This window comes from Gopherus flavomarginatus, chromosome 1 (assembly GCF_025201925.1).
Source record: "Gopherus flavomarginatus isolate rGopFla2 chromosome 1, rGopFla2.mat.asm, whole genome shotgun sequence".
NCBI classification, from domain to species: Eukaryota; Metazoa; Chordata; order Testudines; family Testudinidae; genus Gopherus; species Gopherus flavomarginatus.
Genome location: NC_066617.1, coordinates 17,316,298 through 17,333,201, shown reverse-complemented (window position 1 = coordinate 17,333,201; position 16,904 = coordinate 17,316,298). Strand labels below are relative to the sequence as shown.

At 46.9% G+C, this 16,904-nt stretch overlaps 1 protein-coding gene across 7 annotated transcripts in view; it reads left to right on the top strand.

Annotated features, from left to right (window-relative positions):
• The window catches only part of FRMD4A (FERM domain containing 4A), a 554,591-nt gene that overhangs the window by 529,890 nt on the left and 7,797 nt on the right, over positions 1-16,904 (top strand). For all 7 annotated transcript variants that reach the window (XM_050936795.1, XM_050936796.1, XM_050936793.1 and 4 more), the window contains 7 exons: positions 2,574-2,696; positions 6,967-7,195; positions 8,534-8,590; positions 9,813-10,050; positions 10,593-10,757; positions 12,278-13,137; positions 16,392-16,488. In XM_050936795.1, coding sequence (XP_050792752.1) covers positions 2,574-2,696; positions 6,967-7,195; positions 8,534-8,590; positions 9,813-10,050; positions 10,593-10,757; positions 12,278-13,137; positions 16,392-16,488 — 1,769 coding nt within the window. The remainder of the gene's footprint in view (positions 1-2,573; positions 2,697-6,966; positions 7,196-8,533; positions 8,591-9,812; positions 10,051-10,592; positions 10,758-12,277; positions 13,138-16,391; positions 16,489-16,904) is intronic.

The following is a 16,904-nucleotide window of genomic DNA, read 5'->3' as shown; positions in this document are numbered from 1 at the left end:
CCCGGCCCAAATACAAAGAGCACAGTTTGGGGTGAGTTTGTGTGCTGCATGCTGGGGTCTTCCCTTCACTGAGCTGTATATAACATGACAAATGCTGAGGAGGTCCCTTGGCTACATCATCAGTATTACTAGTAGAAGAGACTGTTAGGTAACATTGTCAAGAGAAAATCACCTTTCTGGCCTAAATATCACCATGGAGCAAACGGGATGCCATAGGATGAGGTCATATTGTACTTAGCATGTGTCTGTTTAATTATTGTTGGGGTTGATTTAAACTGACTTGTTTTAAAGCAGGTCAGCGTGAATGTAAAACCATTTCAAATGCTGGAGAAGTTAGGATCCTTACTGCGTTTGTGCCTGGAAACATACTAAATATTAGCAGCAGCTTATATGAAGTTTACAGTTCGATCATACGTGCATACATAACACCTGTTTCCCAGGCCTGGAAAAATCCAGCTTTAAAAATCATTGCCAGGAATAGAGAATGGGAGAGTTGGCTCCTGGGCAGTGGTACTGGGATCTTTAAGTTGCTGTTTATATTTAAAGTGCGTATCACTTTAAAAAACAAACAAACAGAAAAGACCATTGCCCATTTTTTAAAAATCTCACTGCGCTTTGTTTAGACTTGGCTCTGACTTGAACACCAGCTGGGATAAGCAGAAGAAAAACAGCTTTTCAACAAAGGATGTCAGAGGAAATATGTGCGGGCCTCGTCCCACAACCCTTCCTCGCATGAGCAGTCCTGATGTATGAAGTCTCAATTGGCTTCGACGGGCCTACTCTTTTGCGGAAGGTTTGCAGGATCAGGTCAGACCCCAAGTGTCCGGAAACCATTTAGCTTGGATCAGCTGCAGAAAGTGGTCAAAAGTTTCACTGGCTCTTTTATTTTAAACATTTCCTCTCGGGGGGTCCTGAATCGGTTTGTTTGCTGTGGGAATTGTTGAGTTGAAATGAGGCGAGACAGACAAGGAGAAGAAAAAGGGGTTAATGCCTGGGCTTAATCAAACTAGCATGGCGCAATCCATTCACAACAGTGGCATCATGTTGCTTCACTTACTTATTAATTCAGATTAAATTTCAGGCCCCTGCCTGTAAATCCGTTTCAGTTTATGGCGGCAGCACAGTAGCCCGCATTGATTTTGTTCTTACAAAACCTTGGCAAAGGAGCCATTAAAGTTGTAACTCGTTCTTCACCCCCTGCACGTCATGTTAAGATTGGGGTTTTAAAGGATCCCTCTGCCACTCAGTAGAAAGACACAGAATCTGGATCTCAACGCACTATTTGTAGCTAGCCATTTTGTGCGACAGGATGAACATGTTACAGAAAAAGCTTTAAAACTGGAGAGGGAAACTTTAAACAACCTTGAAAAAGGGTATTGTGCACTTCACTGCAGTGCTGGGTTAGGAATTCATTGTGTTGGGAACTTCTTAAGCTAGGGACTGAAATGGCCAGGGCCTCATTTCCCAGTGACCTGAAAACAGTAGAAAGAAAGCCCCCATTAGGAAATGGGTCGTGGGGGCATGAGGGAGGCAGAGAGCCGAGCTACATGCTGCATATTAAGGTCAGCCACTGTTATACAGGATTCAGATGATTTAGAGTTTTCTGCCAGCTGGATCCTCTCAAGGCTGGTGATGCAGAACACAAAAGCCTTTTGTCCTCACTGCAGAGACTGTTCAGCTCAAGAAGCTGAGTTGTTCCTTGTAGCAACACTCTTGCCTTTCTCCGCAGGCATTTGAATGTCTTTAATTCAGATCGGTGGAGATGTATTGTACGTACCAGAAAAAAACACAGAGTTATTATCAATCCTGGCACTTGCTTCTTTGCCTGCTTCAAATCTATTCCAGTGTACATCCCTTGGCTGTGAAAGTTTGCAGGGTCTGCTGCTTCACACTTGGAACTAATCTTTGCAAATGACCCTTTCAGTCTGATATTACTCCAACTCTGCACATGACATAGCTTGGAGTTTGGCAAGGATTTCAATTCATAAAATGTTATCATATAGGTACTTAGGTACCAGACTCTGCTTTAAATTGCCATTTTCACTGCAGCTGTCTCAGACAGCTCATGAATTAGATTGTAGTATTTTAACATGCAGTTATGATCAGAAAAATGATTATAAAAGTGTCACTCGACAGCTCTGCTCCGTGTCTGAATTCAGAGTAAGAGCTGCTGGCTTCTCCATCAAAAATAACTGTTTTCTCTATCGAGACAACACGGCTGAAGGAATATGAGTGCTCTGACATCCTGCTGGTGGGCAGCACATAAGACCCTAGACAGACAGATCATGTCAATTTTTCTTCTAGTTGCAGAGTATATATTCCTGTTGATGATGCACAAGCCAAAAAAAGAACTCAGACTGAGCTCGCAGGCCTGGAAGTTAGAAAAAATCTTCTGTATATTTATCAGCTGAGCATATCTGATATGGAGTCACTGAACGATGATAAACAATGGAACCCTGGCCGTGCCATTTTTACAATCATTTTTCAGAGTATAACTGCACTTTAAAAAGATACATTGGATGGGTTTGCTTTTGCGTATTCCCCTCCTCACTAATAGCATCTTATGTTTTCAGGAGCTCACAGGAAAGCTGCCCAGGGAATACCCCCTAGATCCAGGAGAGGAGCCACCTATTGTAAGGAGAAGAATAGGGACTGCCTTTAAACTGGATGAACAGAAAATACTGCCTAAAGGAGAGGTGAGGACTTGCCTTCCAGTCCTATCTATCTATCTTATGTCTAGGACATTTCTCAGCCTATTACTCGGGAACCACAATTTTTAATTTAACTGTTTTTTTTTAATTCGTTTACTCATCTTTGCTTGTATTTGGGGCAAAGAAGAGGTGAGAGAACATGTCGGTCTGAGCATAGGACTGGGAGCCAGGAACTCCTGAATTCCAGTCCCAACTCTGACACAGGCAAACGGAAGTAGCTTTGGGTGAGTCACTTATGGCTCTGATCCTGTTAGCTATGCAAACTGCCCTTAATCGCACCGGTTGCTGGTGCAGGTCTAAATTACTCATGTGACTAAGGGTAGCAGGATTGGGTTCTGAGTTGCTCTGGTCTTTCAAACCACTTCTGGTATCTTTTTGGTTTCCGCCGAAGTCCTTTAATGAAGTGTCAGATCAATTCTTCGGACTGCTCCTGTGATTGCAAGACAAACTCACCTCCTCCTCCTCCTCCTCTTAAACAAAGGAACTATCCTCCCTGCCTCAGGGCAGCTTGACTTGTGTTTGAGTAAGTTTGCCTGGGGGGAGTGTTTGTTCTGTGCTCTCTCTCTCCCACAATTGGCTGGGTCAGTGCCCTGAATCATGGCTGTGAAAACAGCCCTGGAGCAGCTGTAAGGCGGGACCGGAATTCACAGAAAAGCCATTGTCTGTGGAGACTGGTCTCAAGACACTTGTGGATATTCTAGTTTTGAGTTTCCTTTTATTTTTATAATTGAAGAGAATGAATCTGTGGTTTAAGGCCGGAGTCAGCTGGAGAATTAACCCTTTATTGTATTGTTAGCATTTTCTTTCTGCTTAAACCACGAAGAACCAAAACTCTTAGGGTTTGTGTTTGATGGAGCCAGTGAGAGGAATTCCACTGAAGTAAAATACTCATGAGCTAGCACGTTTTGTTTAGCTTTTACAAGGAAAGCCCTGACTCCTAAAAGCTGTGCACTCTGTTTGCTGCAGTGTTGTCAATGTGTCTTCAGATTCCCATGTCTTGGGGTTGCGTCTACAACGCACACCTTTTTCGGCGGCGAGTAGTGTACCTATGCATGTAGGCCCCACTCCCAGCACAGGTATATGGCAGTATAGACTCTGAGCAAAAGGCTCTGACAGCAGGGAGTTGATGAAGCCTTTCCCACTGCCTCCCCTTGCCAAAGCTTTTCTCTAACACATGTAGCTACACGCTGCAGTGTGGACACAGCCTGCCATGTAACTACATGTATGTGACACGCCACTGCCAGCATAGACTTAGCCTTAGTGTTAAGAGATGGCTTCCAGGCCCGGGACGCTGGATGGACTCTGTTTTCCTCTCAATCCTTCCATTAATAGTGATGCACGGTCCGTGCATGCAAGACAATGATTCTCTGTAGGGAAAGAGGGTAAAGCCACTCTCCATCTTTGCAAGTAATGTGCATTTCAATAAAACAGGATTGCCAACCTCAAGCATTCAAAAATGCTGACTCTGCCCTCCCCCCCCCCCAAATCATGAGATTGTCTTAAAAATCATGAACTTTTTTAAAAGGATAAATATTGGGACTGATTTGTCTTCTGATTTTTGAGACTTTAGGGTTCATGTTTTCAAGCTTTGATCTGCACCATGAGGGCTACAATTTTTTTTTTAAATGAAAGTTGAGATTCTCTCAGGATCACATGATTCCAGGAGCTGGGGCTTTGAGTAAAACATCAAATGGCATGAGAGCTGGCCTTCCCTCTGAAGGCAAATAACTGCCCTGGTGCTCCGAGGCAGTACGCATAAAGGCATCCATCAAAAAAGAGATTAATGGGGGAGAGGCAAATGAAGACAGCTGTTTACGATGTTAAGGGTGATTTAGAAAAAAAACCATTAAGGCCAGAAGCTGCCATTGAAGCCAGGCTCTCAGTTTCTTCACTGGGAGTGTTGTCTGAGTAAGGACTGCAGGGCTGAGCCCTAGCTGGATTTATTTTTAATCACCCTTAGCACTGTGCTTAATCCTCCCTTGCTTACTTTCAGTGGGCGTGTTGCCACAATAAGTCAGATCAGGCTCTCCGTCTTAAACCTCCATTGTGTCGAATGCACCATTAATAAGTTTAGTGTTGACAGAGCTTACGAAATCTTCAAAGCAAAACTCATTTTACAAAACAAAACCAGGCCTTCAGCTGGCAGTAATGTGAGAGGAGCTATAATTATAGATTTAAAGCAATGCTGACTCACCACTGACAGCACAGAGATTTTGAAGCCAAAATGCCCAAAATGAAAACTTCAGGGAGCCATTCTCGTCTGACGAGGGGTTATTCCTATAGCATCAACCACGCTGTGTATGCATGTTGGTACATTGAGAGGTTTTGAATATGGCTAACAATAGGGTTTCGCTGAATATGTGACTAAAAGTGCTTACAGTCAGAGCACTGAGCATTTAGCAAAGCTAATGTTTTAATTTGCAGCTCAAATCTCATTGAGAGTTAATAGGACTTGGGTGTGTAAGAGAGCCAGAGCCCTCTGAAAATTCCAACCCATGTTCTCATCTTCTTGGGCTACAAGCAAAGAGTCAGATTCTCTGCTGGTGTAAACTGGCATAGCTCCATTGACTTAATGTCAAGGTATCACTGCCAGTTACGCCAGCTGAGAACCTGGCCCTAACATGTTAACCCTGCTTAAGCACAGTTTAACTCTGCCATGGCCAAACAGGGTCTAACTTTTTGGCTCTCTGGCATGGCCAAAGCCTTCTATTAAAATAGAGGTGGGCAAACTATGGCCCATAGGCCACATCCGGCCCACGGGACCGCCCTGCCTGGCCCCTGAGCTCCCGGCCAAGGAGGCTAGCCCCCGGCCCCTCCCCTGCTGTTCCCCCTCTCCCGCAGCTATCCTGCCACGCAGGCAGCACTCAGGGCGGCAGAGTTGCATGCTCCTGCAGAGCAACGCGGCAGCGTGTCGCCCTGGCTGGGCAGCCTGGCTGCCAGACATGCTGCTCTAAGCGGCATGGTAAGGGGGCCAGGGCCGGGGGGTTGGATAAGGGGCAGAGGTTCGGGGGGGGCATGGTCAGGGGACGGGGAACCGGGGGGGGGGTTGGATAAGCGTGGGAGTTCCAGGGGGCCTGTCAGGGGGTGGGGGTGTGGCTAGGGCTCAGGGGACGGGGAACAGAGAGAGTTGGATAGGTGTGGGGTCCTGGTGGGCCTGTCAAGGGTCGAGGGTGTGGCTAGAGGTCGGGGCAGTTAGGGGACAAGGAGCAGGAGGGGTTGGATGGGTCGCAGGTTCTGAGGGGGGCAGTCAGGAGGTGGGAAGTGGGAGGGGGCGGATAGAGGGCGGGGGCGAGGCTGTTGGGGGAGGCACAGCCTTCCCTACCTGGCCCCCCATGCAGTTTTGCAACCCCAGTGTGGCCCTCAGGCCAAAAAGTTTGCCCACCCATGTATTAAAACCATTACACGTCCCTACCTTGTGCATGGCCTCGTTATATATCACCTCTGTGATGTCCCTTGCTGACATTGTGTCACAGTGCATTTATGCATTGCCTCACGTTAATGACATTTGGTAGGACTGGATTGTAACTGGGATGAATTTGACACATTAGTTCAATGGGTGATCAGCACTATACAAGCGCTAACCAGTAAAATTATGTTGAAATGTCATGACTTTGCACTGGGAATTATCCTGATGTTTCATTTTCATACAGCACTCGGTCACCATGGTGACAGACACCTTAGAAATATGCGTGGAAGAGAGGTTGGGGTTCAGACACCACCACATAAGGATATATGAGTTTGTTCTGCAAGACAAATAGCAGATACAGCCATATTGGGCCAGCAGCCGGAATGAACTGAGTTTAGTATTGACGATCCTCACCAAATAAAGGCTCAATCAGTGGTTCTCAACCTATTTACCATTGTGGGCTGTGTATGCCCTGAGGATGTCACATAGGCCACAGCTCTGTGCTGATTGGGCGGCCCGCAAGCGGCAGGGTGAGAACCACTGGGCTAGATTATGCAACCTTGCACAGCCCTTTGAAGTCATGAGTTCTCTCATGTGAGCAAGTGCTGACGAGCTTGAGGAGCAGTTGCACAGGCCAGCCCTAACAATGCTCTTGTGAGTGAGCTAGGGGCAGGTTGGTAGATGGATTCGTCTCTTGTTAAGCGCCATTTAGGGCCAGATCCTCAGCCGGTGTAAAGCAACATAGACCCGTTGAAGTCAGGGGAGCTTTACCATGCAGCTGCACCAGCTGAGTATCTGGCCACGACAGCTTGCAGCCAGGACAGCCAGAATCTCTTCCCAATTTGACAGGAAGCGGAGCTGGAGCGCCTGGAGAGGGAATTTGCAATTCAGTCCCAGATCACTGAGGCTGCTCGGCGCCTGGCCAGTGACCCCAATGTCAGCAAAAAGCTGAAGAAACAAAGGAAAACCTCCTACCTTAATGCCCTAAAGAAACTGCAGGAGATCGAAAACTCCATCAATGAGTACCGCATCAAATCTGGAAAGAAGCCAACACAGAGAGCCTCCCTGATCATAGATGGTAAGTACGGTTCAGGGCCTGGGGCATATCTTTAGGGGCTGAAGTGGGCCTTGAGTGGTGTATAAGCCTTGAATAGAGGCCTTGGCACAGGGAGTGAATTTCACCCACACCGAGCCAGAGCTAGGAACTGAGCCCTGGTGCCCAAAGCCCTGCTCTAACTTGTAGCCCAATAGTGCCCCTCTCCCTCTAATGGACTCTGAGTCTTTTTTTCGCCCTGTATATTGTTCTATCTCTTCCTTGTCCTGGTTGGAGAGCTGACATGGGACTTGAGTGGTGCCTAGATGATGTGCTGGTTCAGAACACATGGGTAAATTTCAGGCTATGTTTGCTTAAGCAAGGCACTTAACCTGTCTGTGAGTCAATGTACTCACCTGTAAAATGGGTATAGTAATACTTCCTTCAGAAGGATGTTGCTTAATTACTATTAGTAAACCTTGGGCAAGAGGCATCATATAAAATCCAAGTATTATCATCACCATCATCCCATTTGTTTACAAAAGCATAATCCTCAGGACACTTTTTACGGTTTACACCATTTTTAAAAGTAATTTCTATTAACCTCCTTCAAAGCCTGAAAATAACAGAGCTTTTTCTTGCTGATTTTGTCCCTTTCCACATGACAAACAGAAATGTTGCTCTTCCTGTTTATAAACAGAGCTGAAATTATCACCGCTTCTCTTGCTTCCTTATTTGTAACCCAGCTGTGTTGTGCTGCCCTTAAAGCATTTTTAGTTCCTCTCCGCTCTGTGACAGTACATATGTCAGAGCAACAAACACAAACACCAGGGAGATGTGTACGTCAGAACACTTCTGGCAAAAGGACTGGGTGCTATTTCTTTTGTTGCTTCAGAGGGCACTTGGAAGTATTGTTGAATGTCCTAGAATCAGAGCACCTTGTGTTTGTTTTTCATTGGCAAATGAATGTTAACTTCATAAGTGTGTGGGGGGGTCAAATATTGAGCTCTGGAGGGCCTGGTCGTCAACTGGTGAAAATTGGTGTAGCTCCATTACACCCTCTGGGGATCTGGGCTCACAGTTTTGACTCAGTCCTAACATCCACCGAAATCAGTGGGAGTTGAAGGCACTCAGCAACTCCCAGAAGGGAGCTCAGCATGTCAAGGGAGCTGGCCTGGAGTTTTTACTCGGGCTTTGCCCTGAGTTCTGCCTGAGTAAGGACTGAGTAAACTGGCCTATATTAATAGAAATCTTATTGCTTCTTGGTAGTGTGGAGAACAAGGTACGACTGTGTTTTATGAACTGGGGAAGATTCTGTTGCAATTCAGTGTTAAACCACAGTGATATTAATGGTCTTTTGATTGTTTTTTTTCTTCTCCTCAGAAGGAAACATCGCCAGTGAAGATAGCTCCCTCTCAGATGCCCTTGTTCTTGAGGACGGTATGTTGTCCATCTCAGACCCTAGAAACCTAGCATAGTAAAGGGAAAGATGACTGCATCCCCCTGAAAATGGAGGAAATCCCCTGTATGCCTGTGCCCCTGTATGCCAGTGCCATTTCAGAGATGAGGTAGGTGATACCTTTTATTGAACCAACTTCTGTTGGTGAGAGAGACAAGCTTTCAACAGAGCTCGTCTGTGTATGCTCGGAGGCTCGTCTCTCTCACCAACGGATGTTGGTCCAATAAAAGATATTGCCTCATCCACCATGTCTGTCTAATATCCTGGGACCAAAATGGCTACGCCACCCGTCTTTGCCATTTGAGAGCAGATAATTTCAAACAATAGCGACTCTTCATCAAACCCCCCTGAAGGTTTTTTTCAATTATATATAAAAAGTACAGAAATAGAAATAAGTACGTAGTCTGTAGGAAAAGGCTCATACATATTGTAACAAATCCACAACCCCTTAAGACCTCCTAGTTTGCAGAATAGGGCATATGACTCACACTAAGGGCCTGATTTTCAGGAGTGTTGCGCATTCATAGCTCCCCCAGAAGAGGGACCATTAGGATGCTCTAGTTTGACCTCCTACGTAACACAGGCTGGAGAAGATCACCCCGTGATTCTTATATCAAATCCAATAACTTGTGTTTGAACTAGAGGAATGTAGCTCAACCTTTCCAGGTTGGTGATTCCTGAGTCAGAGTCCAAAACTATTTGCATCCCCTCTTCCATTTTTTACTCTTTTATAGTAAATGTGTCCATGAGAACAGTGCTAAGCCTATTTTATTGGGATATACTTTTCAAGAGGTTGACAGCAAATACTTGACCTTGAAAGGGAAAGGTGTGTGCAGAGTGGGGGGAAGGGAGAATCAGAGAGGGTTGCTGGCACAAACATGAAAGTGCCCGAACTATGGTGCACAGGGGTCTAGAAGAGTTTTATTTTCTTTGCTTTAGATTGAAAAGTTTATTATCCCCCCAATTGCCTTTCATGACCACCACCTTTCCACCATCAGCTGAGAAACACTGAACTAAAGCCTCTACTGGAACACTTCTTAAAATCAGGCCCTAAGTTCATTACCATATAATTCATGCTTAGAAAAATCATCTCTGTCTGCTGCACTGTATCCAAGCGGTAATCTTGGGCATGCTGAGGGAAAGCCACACTGCAGCCTAGTGTCCTTCAAAACCATCAGCTGCTCTCCTTGTTTCTCTTTGCAGAGGATTCTCAGGTTATCAGCACAATATCCCCCTTACAGTCACCTCACAAAGGACTCCCTCCCCGGCCACCCCTACATAACAGACCACCTCCTCCACAGTCATTGGAAGGACTCAGACAAATGCACTACCACCGGAATGATTATGACAAGTCCCCTATCAAGCCCAAGATGTGGAGCGAGTCATCCCTGGATGAACCCTATGAGAAGGTCAAGAAATGCTCCTCACACAGTCATTCCAGGTGAGTCAGGCAGTCAGAGATTGCCAGCTACATAAACATCCTCCTTTTTGTAGAGGTCCGTTTGGTATGGTAATGACGGACACTTTCTGGTAATGCTATGTGTGTGTGCGAGAGAGAGAGAGAGAGAGACAGAAAGAGAGAGGTTGTCTTTAACCTGAGCCTATATAATGAAAACTCTTCCCAAATCTCATGGCAGAAACATCACTAGAATGATATTTAGCTGTTTTGGTAAATAATCATGCCCTAGAAGATCGTAACAGCTGTAGTCACACAAAGTGCTGGTCAGTATCTGATTATTATTTTAAAAGCCAGTTGGAGAGGACAGACAACAGCCTCTCACTGAAACGTCTGCTGAATCTTTGTAACAGCTTGTGCTTGAACTTTCGTTACTATAAAAAACAATTCAGATCAGTTATGTGTGTGGAACTCCATTTGCTTCAGCGGGATGTGTGTAACTGAAAACTGTATGTGGCCCATAGACTCAAGGTCCTAGGTGTAGAGCGTTTCCGTCTGAAGTCTGAAATGCAGCGTTTGCTTTGCAGCAGTCATAAGCGGTTCCCCAGCACAGGAAGCTGTGCAGAGGCTGGAGGGAGCAGCTCTCTGCAAAATAGCCCCATCAGGAGCCTCCCGCATTGGAATTCCCAGTCCAGCATGCCATCTACACCAGATCTACGGGTACGCAGTCCGCATTATGTCCATTCCACTAGGTAAGTCTTGCTGCTCCCAAAACAACTCGACTCCCTTCGGTTATGCAATAGTATTTTTTGTTTTCACGCTTTAAAGACAAGAGGCCTCATTTCAGGAAGGAAGCGCTCTCTTCGGTGGGGATTCGTTCCTGAATCAGGGCTTGAATCCTCAACTTACTTCACATAAAAAAAAAACTAAAATGGACCAAGTCGTTCGGTGAGATCGTAACCAAAGGTTCTGACTGTTCATGGGCATTACAACCTCCAAGCCACTCTTTGAAAGTCACAAGGTGTTGATAACAGTGCTCAAGGTTAGGGAATTATCCTTTCCTTTGGAACACGAAAGGTTGGGTAGTGTTAAACCACTGCTACGGTGAACTGGGCATGCCGAAAAGGCTGTCTAAAGTGAAACATCTGAGGGACCAAGTAGAGGTGGGTCTGACTGGTCACATGGTATCATTTCTGTTCCTTGAGTGGCTGACTGCAACTTTATGAACTGGGGAAGAGCCCATCCAGCATGAATAAAGGCCACCCAGATTTGGATGTGAATCAGCACCCTTCTGCACGTGCAAATCTGGGCGTTTGCATGAAGGACAGTCACACTGTGACTGTCTTGAGCTCTAAAGCCACTCAAGAGACCAGCAAAGCACAGCTGCCTAAAAGAGGTGGTTCTTCTGAGGTGGGAGCAGAAAAACATTCCTTCCCTGTGGGATGGTGCTGCATGAGCTGGCCTTGACTATCCAGAGTCACTGTGAACGTGAGGAAAGGCCTGCAACGTGTTTGTAAGCTACCTGAGTGCAAAGGAAGTGCACCTCACTTTGGGGCTGCACTTTGTGGGTCGTTGGCCCCCCCACATTGCAAAGCAGTGGGGAGGGGGCGTGGAATCCCAAAAACAGAAACCATAGGAAAGGTTTGCACAGATCCACCGCACTCTGTGTTCCCTGCCGCTGTGTTGGTGAAACTCACCCGTGGGCAGTGTCCTCTGCACCACTTATGCAGGGATGGTGGGGATTGCCCAGGGAGGTGGCTAGTGGGGCAACCATGCTGGGAGGCTTCTGTCTCGCCCCTCCCCCCCCCCATGTGCTGCAGAAAGCGGGTGCCAGGCAGGCTCCAAATAGGCTGAGAAGGAGCCAGAGGATCTCAGTATTTGGACCTAGTGGCCCCAAATCTGCACACAGGGAATGTGGAGGGGGAGTTGGCTGCTTTTTCAACCCACCGCAATCAGGGGCTGCAGCCCTGCAGCCCCACAAGCTGCCTGTGGAGTCCAACCCCATAACTCTGCTTAGTTCCCCTCCATAAAGCCCACTTGCTCTGGCTTGGGCAGGGAGGTGGGAAGTTCACCTCAGATGGGTACATGTGCCTCAATTCCTGCACTAACATACCTGCATGGTATGCCCCGTATCCTGCCTGGGGCTGGTGGAGCAAGGGGGGAGTTGTATTTGCACTGATTGGCGGATGCTGTTTTGGCTTTAAATGCTAGAAAAAGACCGCGTGTTTTGTTAACCAAGCAGACTCAAAACCTGTCTTCCTGACACCTGCAGGTCAGTAGACATCAGCCCAACCAGACTGCACAGCTTAGCTCAGCACTTTAGACACAGAAGCTCCAGCTTAGAGTCACAAGGCAAGCTCCTTGGGTCAGAGAACGAGACGGGGAGCCCCGATTTCTACACCCCAAGGACTCGTAGCAGTAATGGCTCTGACCCCATGGATGACTGCTCTTCGTGCACCAGCCATTCCAGCTCTGAGCACTACTACCCTGCTCAGATGAACCCCAACTACTCCACCCTGGCCGAGGATTCCCCCTCAAAAGCCAGAGAGCGGCAGAGGCAAAGGCACAAATCTGCGGGAAACCTGGTCTCTTCTAATTCAGGGAGCATGCCCAACCTGGCAGCAAGGAACGGAACCGGGCACCCGGGGGTCTATCTGCATAGCCAGAGCCAGCCTTCCTCTCAGTACAGGATCAAAGAGTACCCCCTGTACATCGAAGGCAGCTCCACGCCCGTGGTGGTGCGCAGCCTGGAGAATGACCAGGAGGGACACTACAGCGTGAAAGCACAATTTAAAACCTCCAACTCCTACACGGCAGGGGGGATGTTTAAAGAAAACTGGCATGGGGACGAAGTGGACTCAATCAGACTGACCCCCTCCCGTTCTCAGATCATAAGGACTCCATCTCTGGGCAGAGAAGGCCATGAGAAGGGCTCAGGCAGGACTGCAGTATCAGATGAACTCCGGCTGTGGTACCAGCGGTCCACAGCCTCCCACAAGGAGCACAGCCGCCTGTCGCACACGAGCTCCACCTCCTCGGACAGCAGCTCCCAATACAGCACATCTTCTCAAAGCACCTTTGTGGCACACAGCAGGGTAACGAGGATGCCTCAAATGTGTAAAGCAACATCAGGTGAGAGCCGGCCCCAGGGGAAGCAGATCCAAGTTTGTTCTTAGCTGTCTAATGCCTGCATTGCGCTTTGGTAATTTATGAATGAAACCAGACCAGCCTGTGTCCCCTGTCCTTTTGTGAACATAGCACAATGCAAAGCACAGGCATGTAGGATGATGGGATTACCACTGAGTGAACTTACTTTATCGGAGAGTGTCATCAGCTGAGGGTTTGTCCCCTAGAGCTCATCCATCTTGAATGACTTCTTCAGAGAGCTCGGAGAAAGATCCCCAGAGCCTGAGCCTCCAGAAATCTATGGGAATGTTTCCATTGACTTCAGTAGGCTTGGATCAGGCCTTTAGAGTGGTAACAGAGAAAAAGCCCATTTGTGGGGGCTGATCCTAAGTATCACATTAGGTTTATTGCTGTGGGCAGGGTCCGTTAAAGTGAGCAATGAGGAAGAACGTAGCAAAACTCAAGAGAAGTTGATTTTTCCCAGTAAATACATAGAAGAGTAAGGCATTTAATCAGTGTTCCATTAGGAACATAAGACTATCTGATATGACAAAAAAAAGCACAGTTCCTTAAAATAAAGAGCAAGTGGCCCCACTAAAAAAGACTTGGGGAGTGGTTGAAGGCTGAGATCCTCGATTCATACAATACCTTCAGTACAACTACTAGAGGTGCTTGCTTGTAATCTTGTAAGCTCTATAAAGTAGGGCCATATCTTTGTACAGAACTTAACACAGTGGTGCCCCATCCTGTTTGGGCCTCTGGCCTTTCCCCTAATTTTCATATTAAATAATAGCAGGACCTTGCAGCAGTTCATAAATTGCAGAGATTGTGCTACGTTTCCCTGAAATGAGATGAACTAGTTTAAGATTCGATACCTATTTGCCATCAGTCTCTGTCTTGAATAAGGCAGGGCAAGCTAAACTAACCTGAGGCTTTGCCAAAAAACCTGAATCTAACCCAACTCCGTGAGAGTGAGGGAGTGAAGGTTGATTGATTGACAGCTTCTATTGACAGAACTGCTACAGCCTGGGCAGCATCTTGACAAGCTTCCCTCATTTCACTCCTACCCATGTGCCTCAACCTTGCTCTGAGGACACTACCTCTAAAGATCCCATTTCTGAGGCCTGCTCCGCCCTGGGAGCCTCTGTTGAGATTGCCAGCCAGGATGCCAATTGATAGTGGTGATGCTTGTAAAATGTTGCTGTTTGCCTATTGAGAGCTGAACTGAGCCTATCACAGGGACTACTGAACAGCCACCAGCTGAGAATGTTCATTCACCAGAGACCCTAGACTGGATTTGTCTGAGGCGAAGATTTAATGGTGAAAGGCTTTACAGTACATTACCACTCACCTGAACCACCCCAGTCCTCTTTGCTCTGCAAACTTTCTTTTATCTCTTTTTTGACGGGAAGTTCGGGGACCTTTTGGCATTTCTGCTCCAAACAGAAGCAGGAAGTACCTAAAATTGAATTAACGTGCTTATTCTCCTGAGCTGTAGAGGCCCATTTTGGAAATCCTATCATTTCAGATAGTTGGGGCATCTAAGAGTATGTCTACACTACCCGCCGATCCGGCGGGTAATGATCGATCTATCGGGGATCAATGTATCACGTCTCATGTAGACGCGATACATCAATCCCCGAACGTGCTCCCCGTCGACTCCGGAACTCCACCAGGGCAAGAGGCAGAAGCGGAGTCGACGGGGGAGCAGTGGCCGTCGATCCCACGCCGTGAGGATGCGAAGTAAGTCAATCTAAGCTGATCTAAGATATGTCAACTTCAGCTACGCTATTCTCGTAGCTGAAGTTGAGTATCTTAGATCGATTCCCGCCCCCCCCCCAGTGTAGACCAGGCCTAAGAAAGCAAATGCTAGTACAGACGCTCCCCAACTTAGGCAAGCATTCCGTTTCAGAACACCTTGCATAACACTAATTTTGTGTAAGTTGGAAACGTATACTCGACCATTACGCAAAAAAAAAACAAAAAAACTTTCCATAAGTGCAGATTTGTGCAAACCAGGTTTGCATAACCTGGGGGGCGTCTGTAGTGAAACCAAAAATCTTGTCTCTTTGTTAGTTGCCCCAGCTGTAGATCACTTTCATTGACCATGCCAGTATGGACCTAGTCATGTTCTAAAAGCCAGTCCCCATTGTGATGATGGGATAATAGTGGCCCATGGGGCCTTCACTTGTAAGGAACAGATTAGACTTTGCATCCGTCTTCTTTTTGAGTGTTATTTAACCGCAGGTAAGGAATTTAACAGCTTGTGGGAGAGTGTTAGTTGGAAGCATCAATCATTTGACGGATCAGCCGTGGCTCTAAAATGTCTATCGGACCCACAGTGTCCTTCAAAGATGATTATGCTCCTGAGCATCTCAGATTTGAAGAGGTCACTGTTCCAGGGATCTGTGCATTGGGATAGAATGACCAAAAGAGGGGTTTCTCAGATAGATCCTTAAAGCAGAAATGTCTTGTAAAACCGCTACTGCTACATTACTGTGTTTGTCTCATTTTTGTAGATGCTGTCATTAACATAAAATTAACAAAGATCAGCCCACTTTTGTCTCATGCTGATAAGTTCACGGTAGCCACATTTAAATGAATCTTACTACTAGTGCATGGCCAAAAACCTCTTTGAGCGTTGCAATCTGTGGAGCTGTTCTTTGTTCAGCAAGTGGTATATATGCCTGGAAGCTCCCAGCTAGCAGCCTGACAGCTACTAGCATAGAACTCACTCCTCCTATGGTCCCTGAGCTGCCTGTGAAGCCTCTGAAATGAGACAACAAAGATGCAAGGCTGGCTTTGCTCCTTCATTTTGGCTCATGTGGAGAGACAGGTGCCCAGCCACTGCTATGGCATAAGAGTGCTGTGGGTTCAAATGGCAACAAAACATTGATTTGTTTTCATGTTTTGAGAGACTGGGTATTTCCCACTCTTGGTTGCAGGGAGTTTGGTAGATGAGGAAGGATCTTCAGCCCATATAATCACACACAGTCGGGGGCTGGATGGGATAAAATGGTCCCCGTGCATCTGAACGCAGAGCCAGGCATGTGTGCGAGCAGCAGACGCAGTCAGGAGTTTGCTGGCTGGCCATTCGCACAGCAGCTGTGCTGCTCAGAGAGTACGTGCCGAGAGCCGTTTGTAAATGGGATGTTCCAACTCCTGGGCTGTTGCCGTTTCTTCTCTGATGAGCTGACAGTTTTGGAATTCCTTAACCCTGTTCTCGTTGTCTAACTGGTTATTTTTTCCCTCACTTTTAGCTGCCTTACCTCACAGCCAGAGGAGTTCAACACCATCTAGTGAACTAGCAGCTACACCACCAAGCAGTCCCCACCACATCGTAGCATGGCAGACTGGGTGAGTCTCGGGAGGCAGAGTCAGAGGATTAGTATTCCTTGGTCTTCCACAGTTTTCTCTAGCCACTCCAAAACCACCGTCCTGGATGCTGAAGCAGGTTTTAGGCTTCAGCATGCCAGAGTTGCCTTAAAGTATGAAATGTAGATTTGATTTCATCTTTAGGTAGATGATCGCAATCGTTTAGGCACTTGAAGCGGAAAACAAGTTCTAGTATGGTGCCTTGCTATACAGTGCAAGGAGAAGACACTGGTGAAAGAGGATAGGTCTGGGCACAGGAACACTCTCAGGTATTCAGTGGCCTAATCTACTCAGAACATTTTCAGATATTTGCTCACCATTGGTCTAGCATTAGTGCAGTTCTTGCAATGGGGAAACCCCTAATTTAGACTGGTTCAACATTGGCATCAGTCTGTCAT